We start from the raw sequence: 18,854 nt of genomic DNA, 5'->3' as shown, positions 1-18,854 counted from the left end.
GGCTTCGACCCGAGAGTGAGGAAGTGCAGGGACCAGCTGCCCTTGTTCTGTCCCAGACCTGGACTGTTCAGAACCAGGAGGACCCCTTGCACAGATATATAGACTGAGGCCTAGAGGGGATGGCTAGACAGTCCCAGGGAGGGCTGACGTACCACTTGTGATGTTTTCCAGGCCTGAGCTACTCACCGAGGGAGTCAAAGAGCCCGTCACAGAAAGTCAAGGTAGCCTGGCTGGGTCGCTGCAGGACGTGGGAGGAGTCCCAGGCTCTGTCACCACCCCTCCTCCTGCTTCCTCGGTCCTGGTCCCATTTTCCCCTGGCAACCCCCTATGCCCTCCCCATTGGGTTTGCCCCCGCCAGATTCACCTCCTCCCTGGGTCCCCAGAGCTGCCTCCTCACCCTGGCTTCTCTCCCCCGCCCCCAGAGAGGGACTCCGGGGACCCTTTTGTGGACGAGAGCCTGAAGAGACAGGGCTTCCAAGGTAAGGGTGCAGCTCAGGGTGAGGTCAGCTGTCCCAGTGCCAGGACCAGGGCCTGGCTTGGGTTTCCAGGGCCAGGCTGGGGATGGGAAGGCCGGCCCCCAACCTCAGGGCCTGGGGGTGGAGTGAGCCAGGCTGGTGGTTGGGGCAGGCTGTGGGCAGCCACTCTGAGCCAGGGGCTCTGTGTGGGGGATGGACAGGGAAGGCCAGGTAAGGCCCACTCCACATCAGGCGGTCTGCTATACTTTAAGCGCTTTGAAATCCAAGGCCTCCCTGGAGGAGAACCAGCTGGGCCAAGAGGGGTAGGAGGAGGAGAGGAATGGAAGCCGGGAAAAGCTTGAATAAAGGCGGGAGGGGAGACAGCCTGAGCCCCAGAGTGAGGGAGGAGGCACGCCACTTCCATCTGCATCATGCCCATGTGGGGGCTGCTCTGAGGGGTGGCCCCGAAGGTGGGTGTCCCCCGTGGGCCCTGGGTGGTCACTGGCCCAGAGAAGGAAGTAGGAACAGCGAGACAGGTGGCGGAAGGGTCACCCTTGAGGATGGCGGAGCCTAGGCAAATGGGGCCCAAAACCCAGGGGGCAACTGGCTGCTCCTTGTACTCCAGGCCTTCACTCCTTCCCAGGCAGTTGGAGCTTTCTGTGATGAGGGGGACCCCCCCGTCTCTCCCCTCACCCATGACTGCTCACACGCAGCCCTCTCAGCAGATGGGGACCTCTCTGCAACCCCAATCAGCAACCCAAAGGTCCACTCCCTCCCTCACCCCTGCCATGACACTGCCAGGCTGCAATCTTCTCAAGCCAGAGGCCTGTCTGGGCCCCCACCACATGCACCTGGCCCAGGGGCTCCCTGGTGGACACACTCTGGGTGACTGAGTGATCTCGGAAGCTGCCCCGTGGGGACCATACCCCCACTCCATGCTTTTGCCCTTGGCCACCCAGCCAGCTAAGCTTGCCCTTTCCTCTGTTCTGAGCCACCCAGGTGTCACTTAGCTCCAGGGCTTATTTGTTGGTTTGGTGGTTTTCAAATGTCAACAATTAGCTTAATTTCCAACTCGCTGCTGCTGTGGAAACAGTGTGTATCCTGGAAACACACATCTCTGTCAGATATGAGTTCTGAAGGACTCAGGGGCCGCTCCAAGGGTCTGTTAATTGCCAGAGAAGGAGTTTCCTGTAATTAGAAAATCATATTCCTTAAAAGGCACCAAGTGCCTTTTAATTTAACAGCCCAAATCCATAATTGTTTTTTCACTTGGCAGAAAATTACGATGCCAGACTGTCACGGATCGACATCGCCAACACACTGAGGGAGCAAGTGCAGGACCTTTTCAATAAGAAGTATGGTGAGTCCCGGCCAGGTGGACGCTGGTGGCAGTGAGTCCCAGTCAGGTGGGCGCTAGGGCCAGTGAGTCACGGCTGGCTGGGTGCTGGGGCGGTGAGTCATGGCCAGGTGGACGCTGGGGACAGTGAGTCACGGCCAGGTGTGGGGAGAAAGCCGGGATCTTCCCAGTTCTGAGGGCCGAAGCCTCCGGGAGTACCGTTCATTCATCCACAAGTCCTTCTCAGCACCAGCTTTGCCCTAGTCGGTGAGTGACACAGAAGGATGGAAGTGACAGGAGCTGCTTCGCCTTTCTAAAGGGTCCTCCTGGCAGCTGTGAGGAGCCTGAGTGGGCGTGGGGGGGCCAGGTGGACACTGGGGACGGCGAGTCAAGAAGTGGTTCAGAGTGGGGAGTCGGTGCTGGGGCAGCAGGTGAGTAAAGGTGTGTGTGCAGGTGACCGCCAGGCTTCTGGATTAAGGAAGACAAGCTAGAATCAGCTAAGATGCTTTTTGGTCTCAAGTAACAAGAGCACATTCAAGCTGGCTTCCACAGTGTAGTTCGCTGCTATCGGGTTGGCCCCCGACTCATGGTGACCACGTGCACAAGGGAGGAAACGGCTCTCCAGGCCTGGGCCATCCGTGTGACACGCCTGGGCCATCCGTGTGACACGCCTGGGCCGTCCCTGTGACACGCCTGGGCCGTCCCTGTGACACGCCTGGGCCGTCCCTGTGACACGCTGAGGACCCTGGTGGCCCGTGCGGTTTCACTGGCTGGTTTTTGGAGTGGATTGCCAGGTCCTTCTCCCTGTTTGTTGTCGTTGTTAGGGGCCATCGGGTCGATCCCGACTCACAGCGACCCTGTGCCACAGAAAGAAACACTGCCCGGTCCTGCACCATCCTCACAACCGTTGTCATGCTTGAGCCCATGGTTGCAGCCACTGTGTCAGTCCACCTCGTTGAGGGTCTTCCTCTTTCCCGCTGACCCTGAACTCTGCCAAGCATGATGTCCTTCTCCAGGGACAGATCCCTCCTGACAACATGTCCAAAGTATGTAGGATGCAGTCTCGCCATCCTTGCCTCTGAGGAGCATTCTGGTTGTACTTCTTCCAAGACAGATTTATTCGTTCTTTTGGCAGTCCATGGTATATTCAATACTCTTCGCCAACACCACAATTCAAAGGCGTCAACTCTTCTTCGGTCTTCCTTATTCATTGTCCAGCTTTCACATGCATATGATGGGATTGAAAATACCGTGGCTTGGGTCAGGCTCACCTTAGTCTTCAGGGTGACATCTTTGCTCTTCAACACTTTAAAGCTGTCCTTTGCAGCAGATTTACCCACTGCAATGTGTCTTTTGATTTCTTGACTGCTGCTTCCATGGCTGTTGATTGTGGATCCAAGTAAAATGAAATCCTTGACAACTTCAGTCTTTTCTCCATTTATGGTGATGTTGCTCATTGGTCCAGTTGTGAGGATTTTTGTTTTCTTTATGTTGATTTGTAATCCATACTGAAGGCTGTGGTCTTTGATCTTCATTAGTAAGTGCTTCAAGTCCTCTTCACTTTTAGCAAGCAGGGTTGTGCCATCTGCATAACGCAGGTTGTTAATGAATCTTCCTCCAATCCCGATGCCCCGTTCTTCTTCATATAGTCCAGCTTCTTGGATTATTTGTTCAGCATACAGATTGAATAGGTATGGTGAAAGAATACAACCCTGATGTACACTTTTCCTGACTTTAAACCACCCAATATCCCCTTGTTCTGTCCAAACAACTGCCTCTTCATCTATGTTCAGGTTCCTCATGAGCACAATTAAGTGTTCTGGAATTCCCATTCTTCTCAGTCTTATCCATAGTTAGTTAAGATCCACACAGTCGAATGCCTTTGCATAGTCAATAAAACACAGGTAAACATCCTTCTGGTATTCTCTGCTTTCAGCCAGGGTCCATCTGACATCAGCAATGATATCCCTGGTTCCACGTCCGCTTCTGAAACCAGCCTGAATTTCTGGCAGCTCCCTGTCAATATACTGCAGCAGCTGCTTTTGAATAATCTTCAGCAAAGTTTTGCTTGCGTGTGATATTAATGATATTGTTCTATAATCTCCACGTTTGGTTGGATCACCTTTCTTGGGAATAGGCATAAATATGGATCTCTTCCAATCAGTTGGCCAGGAAGCTCTCTTCTGTATTTCTTGGCATAGATGGGTGAGCACTTCTAGCCTGCATCCATTTGTTGAAACATCTCAATTGATGTTTTGTCAATTCCCGGAGCCTTGTTTTTCGCCAATGCCTTCAGAGCAGCTTGGACTTCTTCCTTCAGTACCATCGGTTCCTGATCATATGCCACCTCTTGAAATGGTTGAATATCAACTAATTCTTTTTGGTATAATGACTCTGTGTATTCCTCCCATCTTCTTTTGATGCTTCCTGCGTCGTCTAATATTTTCCCCGTAGAATCCTTCACTATTGCAACTCGAGGCTTGAATTTTTTCTTCAGTTCTTTCAGCTTGAGGAACGCCGAGTGTGTTCTTCCCTTTTGGTTTTCTATCTCCAGCTCTTTGCACATGTCATTATAATACTTTGTCTTCTCGACTCACACTTTGAAATGTTCAGTTCTTTTACTTCATCGTTTCTTCCTTTTGCTTTAGCTGCTTGACGTTGGAGAGCAAGTTTCAGGGTCTCCTCTGACATTCATCTTGGTCTTTTCTTTCTTTCCTGTCTTTTCAATGACCTCTTGCTTTCTTCATGGATGATGTCCTCGATGTCATTCCACAACTTGTCTGGTCTTCGGTCACTAGTGTTCAGCGTGTCAAATCTATTCTTGAGGTGGTCTCTAAATTCAGGTGGGATATACTCAAGGTCGTACTTTGGCTCCTGTAGACTTGTTCTAATTTTCCTCAGTTTCAGCTTGAACTTGCATATGAGCAATTGATGGTCTGTTCCACAGTCGGCCCCTGGCCTTGTTCTGACTGATGATATTGAGCTTTTCCATGGTCTCTTTCCACAGATGTAGTCAATTTGATTTCTGTGTGTTCCATCCAGTGAGGTCCATGTGTATAGTCGCCCTTTATGTTGGTGAAAAAAGGTATTTGCAATGAAGAAGTTATTGGTCTTCCAAAATTCTATCATTCAATTTCTGGCATTGTTTCTGTCGCCAAGGCCGTATTTTCCAATTACCGATCCTTCTTCTTTGTTTCCAACTTCCGAATTCCAATCACCAGTAATTATCAATGCATCTTGATTGCCTGTTCGATCAATTTCAGACTGTAGCAGCTGATAAAAATCTTCTATTTCTTCTTCTTTGGCCTTAGTGGCTGGTGCATAAATTTGAATAATGGTCATATTAACTTGTCTTCCTTGTAGGCATATGGATATCATCCTATCACTAACAGTGTTGTACTTCAGGATAGATCTTGAAATGTTCTCTTTGATGATGTTCTCTCTTCTGGTTCACCTCCATCTGGAAGCCCCAGTGAAACTCAGAGGCCCACCCTGGCTCAAGGGGAGGGTCCTAGACTCCAGGTTTCCCTGGAGGATGGTCAGTGTCACAGTGTGAGAAGAACATGGGGGATGGGCAAATATTGATGGCTATCTTTGGACAGCACAGTCAGCCACAGCTCATAGCACGGGACATCCAGCACTAGGACGGACTTCAGGGTATGCTGGATCCAGCAGCTTAGAGATGTCACTGGTTCCTATTTCCATGGTGTCAGCACCTCCTCAGGCTGGCTCTCCATGAGCTGACAGAATGGCTGCAGCAGGTCCAGCCTTCTCATCTGCATCCTTGGGAAGGAACCAGAGGGCTGGCAGCTTTCTCAGGAGAGCCAGGACAGCTATTTCCCAGAACTCTCTGGTAGCCCTCCCCTTGTTTTTCATTGATCCTATTGAGTTGCATGTCCATTCCTTACTCCTGTGGGCTTAAGGTACCTGAACCATCACTGTGATGAGGTAGGCATTTCCCTGATGGAGGAGGGGGTGGAGCACAAGGCTATACTAGAAGGTTAGACACCTAAGCTGTTAGCCAGGGGGGCCTGACTGAGGAGGAAAGTTTGAGGCGAGAAGGCGATGGGCGCCATTTTGAATGTATTGAGTTTGAAAGGTAGGTGGACGTGACCCACACCCAAAACCGAACCATTTGCCATCCAGTCAGTTCCGGCTCATGACGACCCTGTGTGTTTCAGAGTAGAACTGCTCCATAGGGTTTTCAATGACTATGATCTTTCAGAAGTAGATTGCCAGGCCTTTCTTCTGAGGTGCCTCTGGGTGGGTTTGAACTACCAACTTTTTGGTTAGTAGCCAAACACTTAACCATTTGCACCACCCAGGAACTCCGTAGATGACCCATAACCAGTTGCAGAGAGTCGATTCTGACTGATGGTGACCCCATGTGTTGCACAGTGGAACTACTCCGTAGGGCGTTCAGTGGCTGTGACCCATAGGCAAGTAGGTATGCAAATCTGCTGGTCAGAAGACACACCTGGGCTCATTATAAGCATTTTGGCAGCACTGGCCAGAGATGACATGTAAAGCCACAGGGGTAAAGGAGATCATCCTGGGCAGAGGGCCACCCGCAGGCCAGGAATCCCCATGTCACAGGCTGGATGGAGGAGGAGGGATGGTCAGGAAGAAAGGAAACGAGACAGTGTGGGGTTCTGGGCTCCAAGGAGTGGATGTGGTCACCTGTCAGGTTTTGCTCAAGAACTGCAAGGGTCTACTGGATTTGGCAACATGGCAGCCGGTGGTCAGCGTAGCAAGAGCAATTCTGGAAGGGAAGAGTGTAGAGATGGCAGTTTTCCAGTTTATGGATTATGGGTGCAAGTTATCATTCTGTATGATTTGTTTCATTTCAAACTAGTCATCAGCAAAGCCAGAATAAGGAGTTATAAGCAGGCTGGAAATTCACTGAGGCCGAAGTGGACTAGTGGGAGGGCGGGCAGGGACTGCCAGTGACACGGGGGTTTCTGTCTGGGGTTTTTCTCTGGGGGGATGAAAGTCTTCTGGAATTAGGTCGTGGTGGTGGTTGGTTGCACAACCTGGTGAAAATACTAAAAACCATTGATTGTATACTTTAGAAAACAGAGTTTTATGGTATGTGAATCATGTTGTTGCTGGTTGCCATCGAGTCGGCACCAGCTCACGGCAACCCCTCGTACAGTGCGCCCAGTTGTGCGCCATCTTCATGGTCATTGGTCTGCTCAGGTCCACTGTTGCCGGCACTGTGTATTTTGAGTGCCTTCCCACCCAGGCTGCCCGTCTTCCAGCACTGTATCAGACAGCATTCTGTTGTGATCCGTAGGGTTTTCACTGGCTAATTTTTAAAAGTAGATGACCAGGCCTTTCTTCCTCGTCTGTCTTAGTCTGGAAGCTCAGATGAAACCTGTCCACCGTGGCTGACCCTGCTAGTATTTGAATACCAGTGGCATAGCTTCCAGCACCATAGTCACATGCAAGCCACCACAGTACAACAAACTGACTTACTGGCAGTGGATATAAATTATATCTCAATTAAAAAAAAAAATGAAGCCAGGGTGAAGTAAACCCTCAAAAATTCTGTACTTCCTAGATGTGAGGCACAGGTCAGCCTCTGAGTCTCCTGGGAGCCAGAGCAAAAAGGGAAACGAGGTCAGTCATACAATTCCCAGCATCTGGTATAAAAACCAGCTTGTTGTACAGAAAAGCTGAGCTGTTCTTTGAGTGCTGAGCCCTGGAGGTTTCTGCTGTGTCCTCATACAGGGTGTCCTGCAGCGCTGGGTGATGCTCCCAACGAGCCCTCCAGGGCTGCAGCCGTGAGCACCCTCCAGCCGCTTCTTCCAGTTCATCTCTGTCTGAGAGGGGGCTCCTGTGGTAGACCCTGTCCTCAAGTGTGAGAGGTATGGGCTTCCAGCTGAGCCCCGGGCATTCAGGTCAGCCCCTACGCCTCACCTGCTGCTCCTACACCTGTTCCCCAACCCTGAGGGTAGGGGCTATGTTAGCACCAGGCGGTTCAGAGCCTCGGGGAAGGCAGGCAGCCGTGTCAGCTGAAAGCAGGTCAGCAGTGGCCTCCCCTCCCCAGAGAGGTGTCAGGCCAGCTGTGAGATAAAGGACAGTCACTGCAGGAGGAGAGCCCTGGGGCCTGGCCAGCCTCCTTACTTCTGTGTGGGATCTGCCCTCTTGGGCCAGGGGACAGAGCCATGGGGTTGGCCGGCGTTGCAGGAAAGGGCCAGCTGTGCCCACAAGGTGCCCATCCTTGCAACAGGCTTTCAGGTTCTCAGGGGGAGGCTGAGAAACATCAGCTGCTGCACTGTCCCCAGCAGCCACGGCATGTTGCCCGCCCACTCCTCAGCCTGGCAAAGCTTCACATCATCATGCCTGGAGCCACCCTGCTCAGCACACCCCAACCCCGTACTCCACCGGTGTGCCTTTGCACATTGCTACAGACAGCCCTTTTGTATGCATTGTCTACACGCCTTTGCATACCTGGGACCACACGCTTGTAGCCCTCCGCTTGCACACCCCTCACTGCCCCACACCTCCCCCCCACCCTGCACTTGCACATCTCCACACCACATGGAGCCCTGAGGCGTCCTGTGCTGCCCCGCACCTCCTGACAGTAGGACTATACCTGTCTCATCTGCAGGGGAAGCCTTGGGCATCAAGTACCCGGTCCAGGTCCCCTACAAACGCATCAAGAGCAACCCTGGCTCGGTAATCATCGAGGGGCTGCCCCCGGGAATCCCATTTCGGAAACCCTGCACCTTTGGCTCCCAGAACCTGGAGAGGATCCTTGCGGTGGCCGACAAGATCAAGTTCACGGTCACCAGGTACTTGAGGGAAGGGCAAAGATGAGGAGCCATTGGCCTTTCCCTAGGTCCCATCTTAGTCTTGGCCTCCCAGCTGGCCAAGGTGGCTCTCACAGCACTGCCCTGAGTGGGACGGACAGAGGAACAGGGAGACGGGAGGGGCTGCAGGCCAGCCAGGGTGTGGGGAGCCCTACGGAGGTGAGACCAGCCCTATGTGATCCCGGCCAGCCCACAGCCTCCGTGGCAAGGGTGGCCTTCCTGGGCATCTCCTACCTGCCCCATAGCACCCGGTTTTCTGCGTTCCCAGAATCCTGTGAAAGAGGCATTGGTCCCATTTCAGAGGGGGGAGCCGAGACAGGTCTTGTGTCCAAGGCCCCAGAGCCAGCCAGGCAGAGTCAGTGTCACTGTGCCTTGTCCCAGGGTGGCCCCCGGCCCAGGCTTCCCAAACTGTCATGTGTACAGAATTACCCTTGTTAAAATGCAGGTTCTGGTTCAGTAGGGTACAGGCGGGCCCCAGACATTTCTGACAAGGGCCAGGACCACCAGACCACTCTGGGCAGCGAGGGCTGAGGGCTTTCATCCCAGAGGCAGCACCTGCCCCGTCCTGACACCCCTTCTCTGTTTCTCTTCCAGGCCTTTTCAAGGACTCATCCCCAAGCCCGGTAAGAGATGCTGGCTAGCGGGTGACTGTTCAGCGTGGGGGGCCGGCCTTGACACTGGGGGGCAGAGGCCGGAGCCATGCTTGCTCTGGGACACAGGTTTCGGGGCCTGGGGGCTGGCCTCTGGCCTTCTGTTTCCTTACCCCACCTGGGCATCTGCTCCAGCTGGGAGGAGGGAGGCCGAGCTGGTGTCTGGAGCAAAGAAAGGGGCGGGAGCAGCGCTGGCAACATTCAGGCTTCATTCAGTCAGGGCTCAGGAGGTAGAGGCCAGGCTGGGGCGGTGCCCTCCACTCCACTTGATGAAGGGGGTCTGGTCGGCCTGGGTGAGTGGATAAGATTGGTGGCAGGTATATGCTTGGGGACCAGGAGTTTGGTGAGGGGTGCCCACCCAGTCTTAGATGGCAAATGCCCCCTCTTGGCCCCTTTCAGAGCACCCCTCCAGCTCCTCCCATGGGCTGTGTCCTGGCTCTCACAAATCCTTTGGGGCCACATGGCCGTCTGGAGGCCAGAGCACACTCGGGGCTGGCCAAGCCCCCTGGGCCGAAGTGGCACACACCTGAGCAGACCTTCAGAGCATAGGTGTAGGGAGACAGGGAGCCCTGTGCCCCACCCCCACCCCACCCCAGGAGAGGCTGCCCGTGTGAAGGTGCCATGTGATGTGCTAGGGGCGGGGGAACAGTCGTGGCAATGTCCACAACAGGCCCTGTAGTCCAGGAATCCAGCTTCACAGTTGGGCTCAAGTCACCTGGAGCACAGCCTGACCCTCAGCCCAGGGAGATCCTCAGCCCCGGGAGACCCTCAGCCCCGGGAGCTGGTTGGTGCAGCCTGACCCTCAGCCTCGGGAGCTGGTTGGAGTGGCCTGAGCCTCAGTCCCAGGAGCTGGCCGGCACTTTTGTGTTGAGCCTGGCTGGTCGGAAGGGGCAAAGGCCCTCAGATGGGCAGGGCTGACATTGCCTGGAGGCTAAACCTACTGAGGGGTATAGTCACGTGTGCCAGCTGGGCCTCAGGGGACAGTGGGCTTGAGAGCCAGAGAGGGGAGGGGCTCCAGGTGGGTCAGCAGCAGGGGTCCGTGGCTCGTGTGACCCTAACGGTGTTTTTGCAGAGCTCTCAGAGACCAGAAATTGACTGTATGATATTAGTAAGGGGAGGTGGTAGAAGAACCAAAACCCCACTGCCGTTGAGTAGAACTCCCTGGAGGGTTTAAGGCTATAATCTTTACTGAAGCAGATTGCCACATCTTTCTCCCATGGAGCGACTGGTGGGTTCGAACCACTGACCTTTTGATTAGCAGCCGAGCACTTAACCACTGCACTTCTTGAGGATGGTAGAAGTCAACACCCCTAAAAAAAAACAAACTTACTGCCATGGAGTCTGTTCTGACTCCTGGCGACCCCGTGTGTTAGAGTAGAACTGAGCTCCGCAGGGTTTTATGGCAGTGTTCTTTACAGAAACAGATTGCCAGGCCTTTCTTCTGTGTACCACTGGGTGGGTTCGAACCGCCAGCCTTTCTATTTGTAAGCCCATTGCTGTTGAGTCGATTCTGACTCATAGCGATGTTATAGGAGAGAGTGGAATTGCCCCATAGGGTTCCCAAGGCAGTAATCTTTATGGAAACAGATTGCCACATCTTTCTCCCATGGAGTGGCTAGTGGGTTTGAACTGTGGACCTTTCGGTTAGCCGAGCACCAGGGCTGCTAACCAGGGACCTTTGTAGGAAGCTGCAATAGCAAAGCCTAGTGGCTGTGGCACCCACATAAAGCTGCCGGGACGTCACTGGGTGCCAGCCTCTGCGCTGGACATTGCATGGATTCACTTTACGTACATTTCCAGAGGTCCTGCTGGAGCCAGGCATTGCTCTCGGCACTCAGGCGACGGCAGTGAACAGATGCAGGAGGCACCCCAGTTACGCTTCAGCCTATACGGTGGGCGCTGCTTTTTGTCAGGTGCCATTGAGTCGATTCCGACTCAGTGACCCAACGTGACAGAGTAGAATGCTCCATAGGGTTTCCAAGGCTGTAATCTTTATGGAAGCAGATTACCACATCTTCTGTAGAACAGCTGGTGGATTTGAACTGCTGACCTTTTGTTTAGCAGCTGAGAGCTCAACCACTGCACCACCAGGGATTCTAAGATAGGTGCTAGAACCCATTTTACAGGGAAGGAAACCGAGACTCAGTGATTAAGTGATATCCCCAGTGTCCGTAGCTGGCAGGTGGCCTGTCCAGCCTCAGGGCCCATGCCCCTAAGTGGCTTGGAGAAGCATGGCAGGCCAGATGCAGAGGTGAACCAGGAGGCTGTGGAGCTGGCTGAGTGTGGCAAAAATGGTGCTTCCCCGGGAAGCAGGCTGGAGACAACAAGACAGGGCAGGGAACCCACACACACCTTCCCTGGTATGGCCCACTGCAGGGTGCAGGCCCCTCTGTGGACTTGCCTGGCTCCAGTAGGGTGAGGGATGGTCTGTGACGCGGCCTCTCTTTGCCCACTGCAGGGGCCCCTTGACCCCATCTGAGGTTTCAGGGCAGCCTGGCTCCAGGTTCTGGGCTGATAGACATCGGCCCGAGTGCACCAGAGTCAGGTTCCAGCTGCTGGCCTACCTCTGACTTGGTTTCTGCCAAAATTGGCGTCTCTGTGGGGCAGTGTTGGTCCCATTCCTGTGAGCAGCCGGAAGGCACAGCCTGGGCCTCCCTGTGCTGATGGAGAACAGAAACAGAGGGAGGCTGTCTGCCTGTCCTCCGGCCTCCCCTCTGCAGCCCTGCCCTCCCGCACCCCTCGTTTCTGAAGGAAAAGTCCCCACGGAGGCCTGGAAGTCCAGCCGCTTACAGGAGCGTGCACATTGCAAAGTGGAAGGGAGTGGTCACTGAGGATAGCTGGTGTGCGCTGGCCTGCAAGTCCGCTGTTTCACACCATCACCGAATCGTTGTCGTTAGTTGCCATTGTGTCAACTCTGACTCATGGTGACCCCGTGACAACAGGACCAAACATTGCCCATTCCTGTGCTATCTTCATGACTTAGGGGTCCTGTGGGAAGGAACTGTTGGCCCCATGCCTCACTCCCTGCACCCTTCACCAGGCCTGTGTTCCGGACAGTGTCTGCTCTCGGGAGCCAGGGACGAGTAGACCATCAGGCTTTGAGGACCGGCCCTTCCTGGGGTGACCCCTTCCACTGACCAGGGCTTGCCCTCCGCTGGGCAGCTCGGTGGCTCATCCTGTATGTCAGCTGCTTCTAGAGTCTCAGCCAGTGCCCCATGGGAGCCACCTGCCCATGGCCTCTGTGCATGATCACCCATCAGCCTTTCCTTTCGTCCCTCCTGTGTCCGGAGGCTCCTGGAGAGGACTTTACTCTCCCATGGTGCTGCAGGGCGTGGCAGGCTGCCTGGAAGAGGAGCTGAGAAGGTAGCTCTGGCCTGGCTCTCAGGGTTGGAACTGCCAGCACTTTCTAAGCATTGGCTCCCACGGGCCTCGTGTCAGCCACAGGCGCTGGGGCAGGTGTGCTGGCTGGCCACTTGCACTTACTCATGCCATGTAGTGCCCCTGTGGCCCCAGAAAGGGTTGTTTGCACTGCCTCCACCAGCCCCTCGCTGCAGCCTGGGACGTGCGACCAGGACTGGGGTGAGCTGAAGCAGGAGAGCACGGCTGCTGGGGTGGCAGAGGCATTGGCAGATTCCCGTCGTGCCGAGAAAGGTGAGCTGTGCCGGCAGGTGGAGAGGTGGCATACAGCCTGTGGTGGGGTGTGGGCCTGAGGCTATGTGTGGGCGTGGAGCCCGGCCTCACACTCTGCACGCCTCTTACTTGCTAGGTGACCTGGGCTGGTTACTTCCCCTCTCTGAGCCTGTTTCCACACCTGTAAGATACAGGTAGGATACCTGCTTCACCAGCTGACATGCATTAGATGAAGGGTGGGCATGTGTAGGTGAGCTGTCGAGGGATTGTTCCCCTGCCGCCCTGACTGCTGGACCAGATGTTTCTAAAGCCTTCAGCTGCAAGGGGCATTCTTGGCCAGTGGGGGCAGCAGTAGTTATTGCTTCCTGGAGGAGGTGACACTGGGCTGGGCCCAAACATAAGGCACAGAGGAGGACAGGCAGCTGCTCCTTGGGGCTGGGGCAGTGGCCAGGTTGGGGCCGGCACAACCAGGAGGGGCATCACCTCACACCAAAGAGGCAGGTCTTTATTCTGGGCACGGCAGAAACTTCCAGAGATTTTCTTGTTTCCATTAGTTCTGTTCTAAAAAAAACATAGAATGGATCTGAGTCTGAAAACTCACAAATACAAGAAATGTAAACTTTGTTTTTCATTCTTGGAAAATTGAACTTAATTCCTACCAAAAGCCCCCAGTAAACAGTGGCAGAAGCTTAATCCGGGTGGATTTTGGACCCTCTTCTCTCTCTCTGTGCTTGTGTCCACATTCCAGAATTCATGGTGCTGAGCAGTTAGGGGGCGGGATCCCATCAGGTCTGGAAATCAGGTGTCCACATCGTGCCCACAAGATGTCACGGACAGTCGCCCACTCAGGTGGCTAAAGAGCCTCCCCTTGCTCTGCCTGTGAGACCCCGAGGGCCGGGGACCTTCTGTGAGACCACTTCCACTGGCGGCGGGTTTTGAGCATGAGCAGGCCTGCACGTGGGGACGGTCATGCGTTGGGGGCGGACCGGAGGTGGTGGCAGGGTGTCTTCTGCCACCAGGTAGGAAGTACTCTGGGGGTGAGACTTGGGAAAGGGGGCTCCCTCCTGCCTGGAGGGTCGAGGGGGGACGCTGTTGAGGATGGCTTTGAGATTTTCTGGGTCATTTTTTGAAGGTTCCCATGGGGCCCTTTCTAACAGAACTGTTCGGGAAGGTAAATTCTAAAGAAGGAAATTATGCTTTGAAGATAAATCGGTCTTTCAGTGTGGGGTTCTCAGAGCAAGGCCAAGAAGTGTGAGCTGCCCCAGAGGTGGGGCGAGGCTGCAGCGGTTCCTGGGCCAGTTTTATTCGGGGCCAGTTTCATCCCAGCTACATCACATCTGCCACAGGGGCCTCAGTTTCCCCACTGATGTCTAGCAGCCTTCCTCCTCCGACATGCTGATTGTACTTTCTGAGGCCAGAGAGTGGTGGGTAAGCGTCCCTGGCTGGAGAGGAAGATGACTTAGACCGGAGCCTCAGAGAAGGGTAGATGGCCTCAGGTCAGCGTCTCCATCTCCAGAGAGGAGCGGGCCGGACTGTGAGCCAGGGGCTTCATGGGGCTCCTGGAGGGTGGGGGTGCTGGGAGGAGCAAGGCCTGGCTGGAGGGGGTGGATGGGGTCCCTGAACGGGGTTGGAGGGGCTGTCCTCCCGCTTGTACCAGAGTGAGCTCCCACACTGCCATCAAGGTGCTGAGGTCGCCCGGGCTGGACCTTCAGCTGAGCGACTATGAGTGAGGAGAAACCTGTGCTGTGGGAAGGGCCCGGATGCGCAGCCCACTGCTCCTCACCTCGCCCACCTGCCTGGCACTGAGTTCACCTAGGGAGACGGGGGCAGGCCGAGAGAGGCCCCGGGTTAGCTCAGGAGCCCAGGAGCCAGGGGGCTGGGACAGCTCCAGGGAAGCCCGGCCTTCAGAGTCTTGGGGATCCAGCTCTTGGGAACAGATATGTGCCAAGGGCCACAGGCCATTGGGCATCTGGCTGGCAGCTGCACGGTGATGCAGCAGGGCCACTTTGCAGTGAGAAGGGGCCCTGGGTGAGCCTGGTGTCACCCTTTGCCTCAGTGGCACTGGGGTCAATGTGGATGTCATCCAAAATCAAGAGGAGCCCGATGCCGAGAAGACCACAGCAGAGGTTTTCAAATGGCTGTTTGTGCCATGTTGGGAGGAAGCTGTGGTGACTAAGGAAGGAGAGAAACCTTCTGGCCAGGTAGCTGATATAACAGCCACAGAACATTCTAGCAGGTCATAGAAACCTAAAGGGAAACAAATACATCTCCATCATGGAAATTTGGAAAATAGAGAAATCCAACTGCCCAGATGGCTGTTAATTTTTATGAGGATACGTTTCTTCTCCAAGTTTATTAATTTTACATATCACTGTCATTCTTTCTATAAACCACCCCCATACACGTAACCTCAAAACATAAGCATTTCCCCACGTTTTTAAAAAATGTCGTGACAGCGTTCGCTCCTCAGAACGTGTCACAGCTGTGTAACCAGACCAGCCCCTCACTCCGCAGACACCTCACACCCACATCGCGCTCGTGATTTCCTCATTACAGACCTGTTGCCGTCAAGTCCATTTCAACTCACAGCGACTCTATAGGACAAATGAAACCTCTTCCAAGAACCAGGCTTATAGGAGGAAACAGGCTCAGAGAAGTTAAGGAACTTGCTGGAGGTCACACAGCATGTGCATCATATGCCCTTTTACCTTCTGGAACTGTTGGAGCTCAGGACCCCAAATCCCTCGCTCCACCACCAGCCTAGGCCTTGGTGTGCCGGCTATGGCTTGTGGCCTTTCCCTCTTTACCGGCCCCACTGCTTCCCTCTTCCACATTAGACGGCTCTTTGCTGCCCCCTCCTGGCTTCCAGCAGCTTTAACACTGATCCTGCCTGTGTAACCCTTTAGACTCTTAATTAACCCTTTGGGTTCATTTATTTGTACAACACAAATTTATTGAATGCCTGCTCTGCGCCAGGCGAGATACTGGGGGTACAGAAAAGGCAAAAGTCCCTACCCTCATGGTGTTTATATTCTAGCGGGCGAGATGGGTAAATAAGAACACACAGTCATGTGTTAGCTACTCAGAGGAGCCGTGGAGACAAATACAGTAGGAAACAGACAGGACTATCAGGAGGTCAGTTTTAGGTTGGCCGCCAGGAAAGACAATGTTAAGGCCTGAGCCACGTAGCATCCGGGGAGAGGGGTGTGAGCAGGTGCAAAGGCCCTGAGGCAGGAACGTGCCGGGTGTGTTTGAGGGACATCAGACGGCCAGTGTGGCTGGAGCGGAGCAGTGTCGGGACAGTCCAGGAGGTCAGGTCTGAGGTGGAGCAGATAATTCACGGCCTCGCGTGTCACCACGGTAAGGGGCCGTTGGAGGGTTTTCAGCAGAGGAGTGTCACTGTCTTTCAGTAAGTAAGTCATCCAAGGCTGGATTGGGGTCGGGGACAGAGCCAGGAAACGGTCAGAACTTAATCACTGCCGTGGCCCAGGGGAGAGACTAAGGCGACTGCTGGAACAGCGTGGAGTGGTGAAGGTGGCAGGAAACAGCAGATACTGGGTGTGTGTGGGGGTGTTTCTGATTTTTTAAGTAAATTTTTACCTGACGTATAGTAAATTCAAAAGGTGCATAGATCGTAAGTGTACAGCTTGATGAGTTTCCCCAAAATAAACACACCCATGGAACCAACCAGCCCCCAGACGTTGCCCTCCTGCCCCCAACAGCCACTCCGACACCACAGATGAGTTGTGCGTTTTTGAACTTCATATGGCTGGAATCACGTTGTATGCTTGGAATCCTATCTGGACGTGCTTTGAAAGTGGAGCCAACGGAATTGCTGACGTAGTGGGCATGGGGTAGAGAGAAAGGGCCGGTTCCAAGATGGTGCCGAGATTCTGCCCTGAGCAGCTGGAGGAGCAGAGCACTGCCATGGGGCAGGGAGCTCAGTAGTGTCAAGTCTGAAGTATTGCCTAGACATCCAAATGGACAGGTTGGACAGGCGGTCCTTGATGTTCTTGGCTTGTAGACACATCGCTCCGGTCTCTGCCTCTGTGTCACGTGGCGTCTCTTGTTCTTCCCACTCTGTCTCTTCTGCTCTCACAAGGATACCACTGTCTTGGTTTCCTCGCGCCGCTGTAACAGAAATACCACAGTGGATGCTTCAACAAACAGAAATGTATTTTTTCACTTTTAGGAGGCACCAGCTCCAGGGGAACGCTCTCTGTTTGCTCGGGGGAAATCCTTGTCTCCACTTTTCTAGCATTCTTTTCAGCATCCTTGGAGATCTGTGTTCCCACATTCGTGCTCGGTTTTTCGTATCTCAGAAGACATTGGTTTAAGACACCGCGCGCTGACATGGCCTCACTGACAAAACGAAGAACGCTGTTCCCCAGCGGCATTACACCCACAGGTGTGGGGCTAGGATTTACAACGTGTATTTTTTGGGGAGACACAATTCAACCCATAAACACCACTTATGTTGGATCAAAGGCCCACCCTGCTCCAGTGTGACCTCATCCTAAGTAATTACATCTGCAATGACCTTCTTTCTGGGTGTGGTCACATTGCAAGGTCCTGAGGAATTCTGGGGGGAAACTGAGTCCACTAAGTCCCAAGGTCTGTGCTGTCCTGGAGCCTGAACATGGGGCAGCCAGGGGGCTTGGGCAGTGGAGGTGGCAGATGGCAAAAGGCTGAGGCCAGAATTACAAAGGGCCTTGACTCCTGCTAGTGACTCGAACTTTATCCTGTGGTGTTGCAGGTTTTTTCAGTCAAGGAAGTGATATGGTCAGTTTGCATTGTCTTAGGATAACCATGGTAACCGCACTTCCATCCACTGAGGATGGGTTGTAGAGGGGAAACGGCAGAAAAGCCAGGGAGACCGAAAGGGCCTGGGCAGCGGGCGGACGGTGTAGGGGGAGGGGCAGGGCCTAGAGGTTCGTGGAGTTAGGGTGCAGAGGTGGGCGTGGGGTGTGAGGAGGGAGGGGGGCAGAGAACCCCAGGTGGGCAGAGGTGGTGCCATCCCCAAGGCTGGGTCTGGCGGCCCAAGTGGTGCTTAGAGCAGGCAGGTGGCAGTGTGGCTGGGGGTTGTTGGTTTGAAGGCAAGTGAGGGGCTGGCAGAAAAGGCCCAGGGCAGAGCCCCAAAGACACTGACCTCACAGAGACCCTCGAGGAGAAGGGGCTTGTCAAGGGACAGAGGGCTGAAGAGCACTGAGGACAGAAGGTGGGGGGTTTGTAAGACAGGCAGGGTCAGGACTGTTCCCAGAGCATGGCAACCCTGGAGGGATCGAGGAGATAAAGAACATTCTAGAATTGTTGTCCAATAGAGTGGGAAAAAATAGCTTTGGGAGGGAGTGAGTTCCCCATGACATTGGAGGCATTTGAGCAGAGGTTGGCCACGTCCCCCTTGAGCTGCTGTGGGATGGGACATGACAGCTTTTCCAGGAACTTCCTGTGTCTGGGAGCCTTGGTGGTGCAGTGGCTAAGCACTTGGCTGCTAACTGAAAAGTCTGTAGTTTGAACCTACCAGCTGCTCCAAGGGAGAAAGATGTGTCAGTCTGCTTCCATAAAGAGGACGGCCTTGGAAACCCCATGGAGCAGTTCTGTCCTGTAGGGTCGCTATGAGTCCGAATGGACGGCGAGTTTGGTGTTTGCTCTTACCTGCATCTGAGACGAGGAGCCTGCCTCGTGACTTGCACTCAGTGCCAGGAGGGGAAGTGAGAGGCCCAGCCCTTGGCTGACAGCAGGGGAGCTAGAACCAAGGAGGATGTGCGGTGCACAGCAGGGAGGGGTGCCCCCCACCAAGTCCACATCCTTCTCCGCTGCTGCTGAGGTGGAGTTTTCCACAGCTCCTGTCAGTGTGTGGAGCCCAAACTAACCACAAAGAAAGCGGACTTGTGGCCCCAAGTAGAGGCCAGCTGCCCTGCCCCAGCTTCCCTTTGCAAACACAAGTCGTCACCCAGCCCAGGCC

The 18,854-nt window shown here is 54.2% G+C and overlaps 1 protein-coding gene across 8 annotated transcripts in view; it reads left to right on the top strand.

The window, feature by feature from the left end:
* GTF2IRD1 (GTF2I repeat domain containing 1) overlaps positions 1-18,854 on the top strand; it is a 152,836-nt gene that overhangs the window by 97,134 nt on the left and 36,848 nt on the right. For 4 of the 8 annotated variants that reach the window (XM_049904779.1, XM_049904778.1, XM_049904776.1 and 1 more), the window contains exons 18-22: positions 172-221; positions 423-479; positions 1,732-1,815; positions 8,408-8,591; positions 9,204-9,232. In XM_049904779.1, the coding sequence (XP_049760736.1) occupies positions 172-221; positions 423-479; positions 1,732-1,815; positions 8,408-8,591; positions 9,204-9,232 (404 nt within the window). The other 4 variants (XM_049904781.1, XM_049904782.1, XM_049904783.1 and 1 more) reach the window with 4 other exon arrangements.

Source organism: Elephas maximus, chromosome 12 (assembly GCF_024166365.1).
Source record: "Elephas maximus indicus isolate mEleMax1 chromosome 12, mEleMax1 primary haplotype, whole genome shotgun sequence".
Lineage (NCBI taxonomy): Eukaryota > Metazoa > Chordata > Mammalia > Proboscidea > Elephantidae > Elephas > Elephas maximus.
This window is presented reverse-complemented; position numbering and strand designations above follow the sequence as displayed.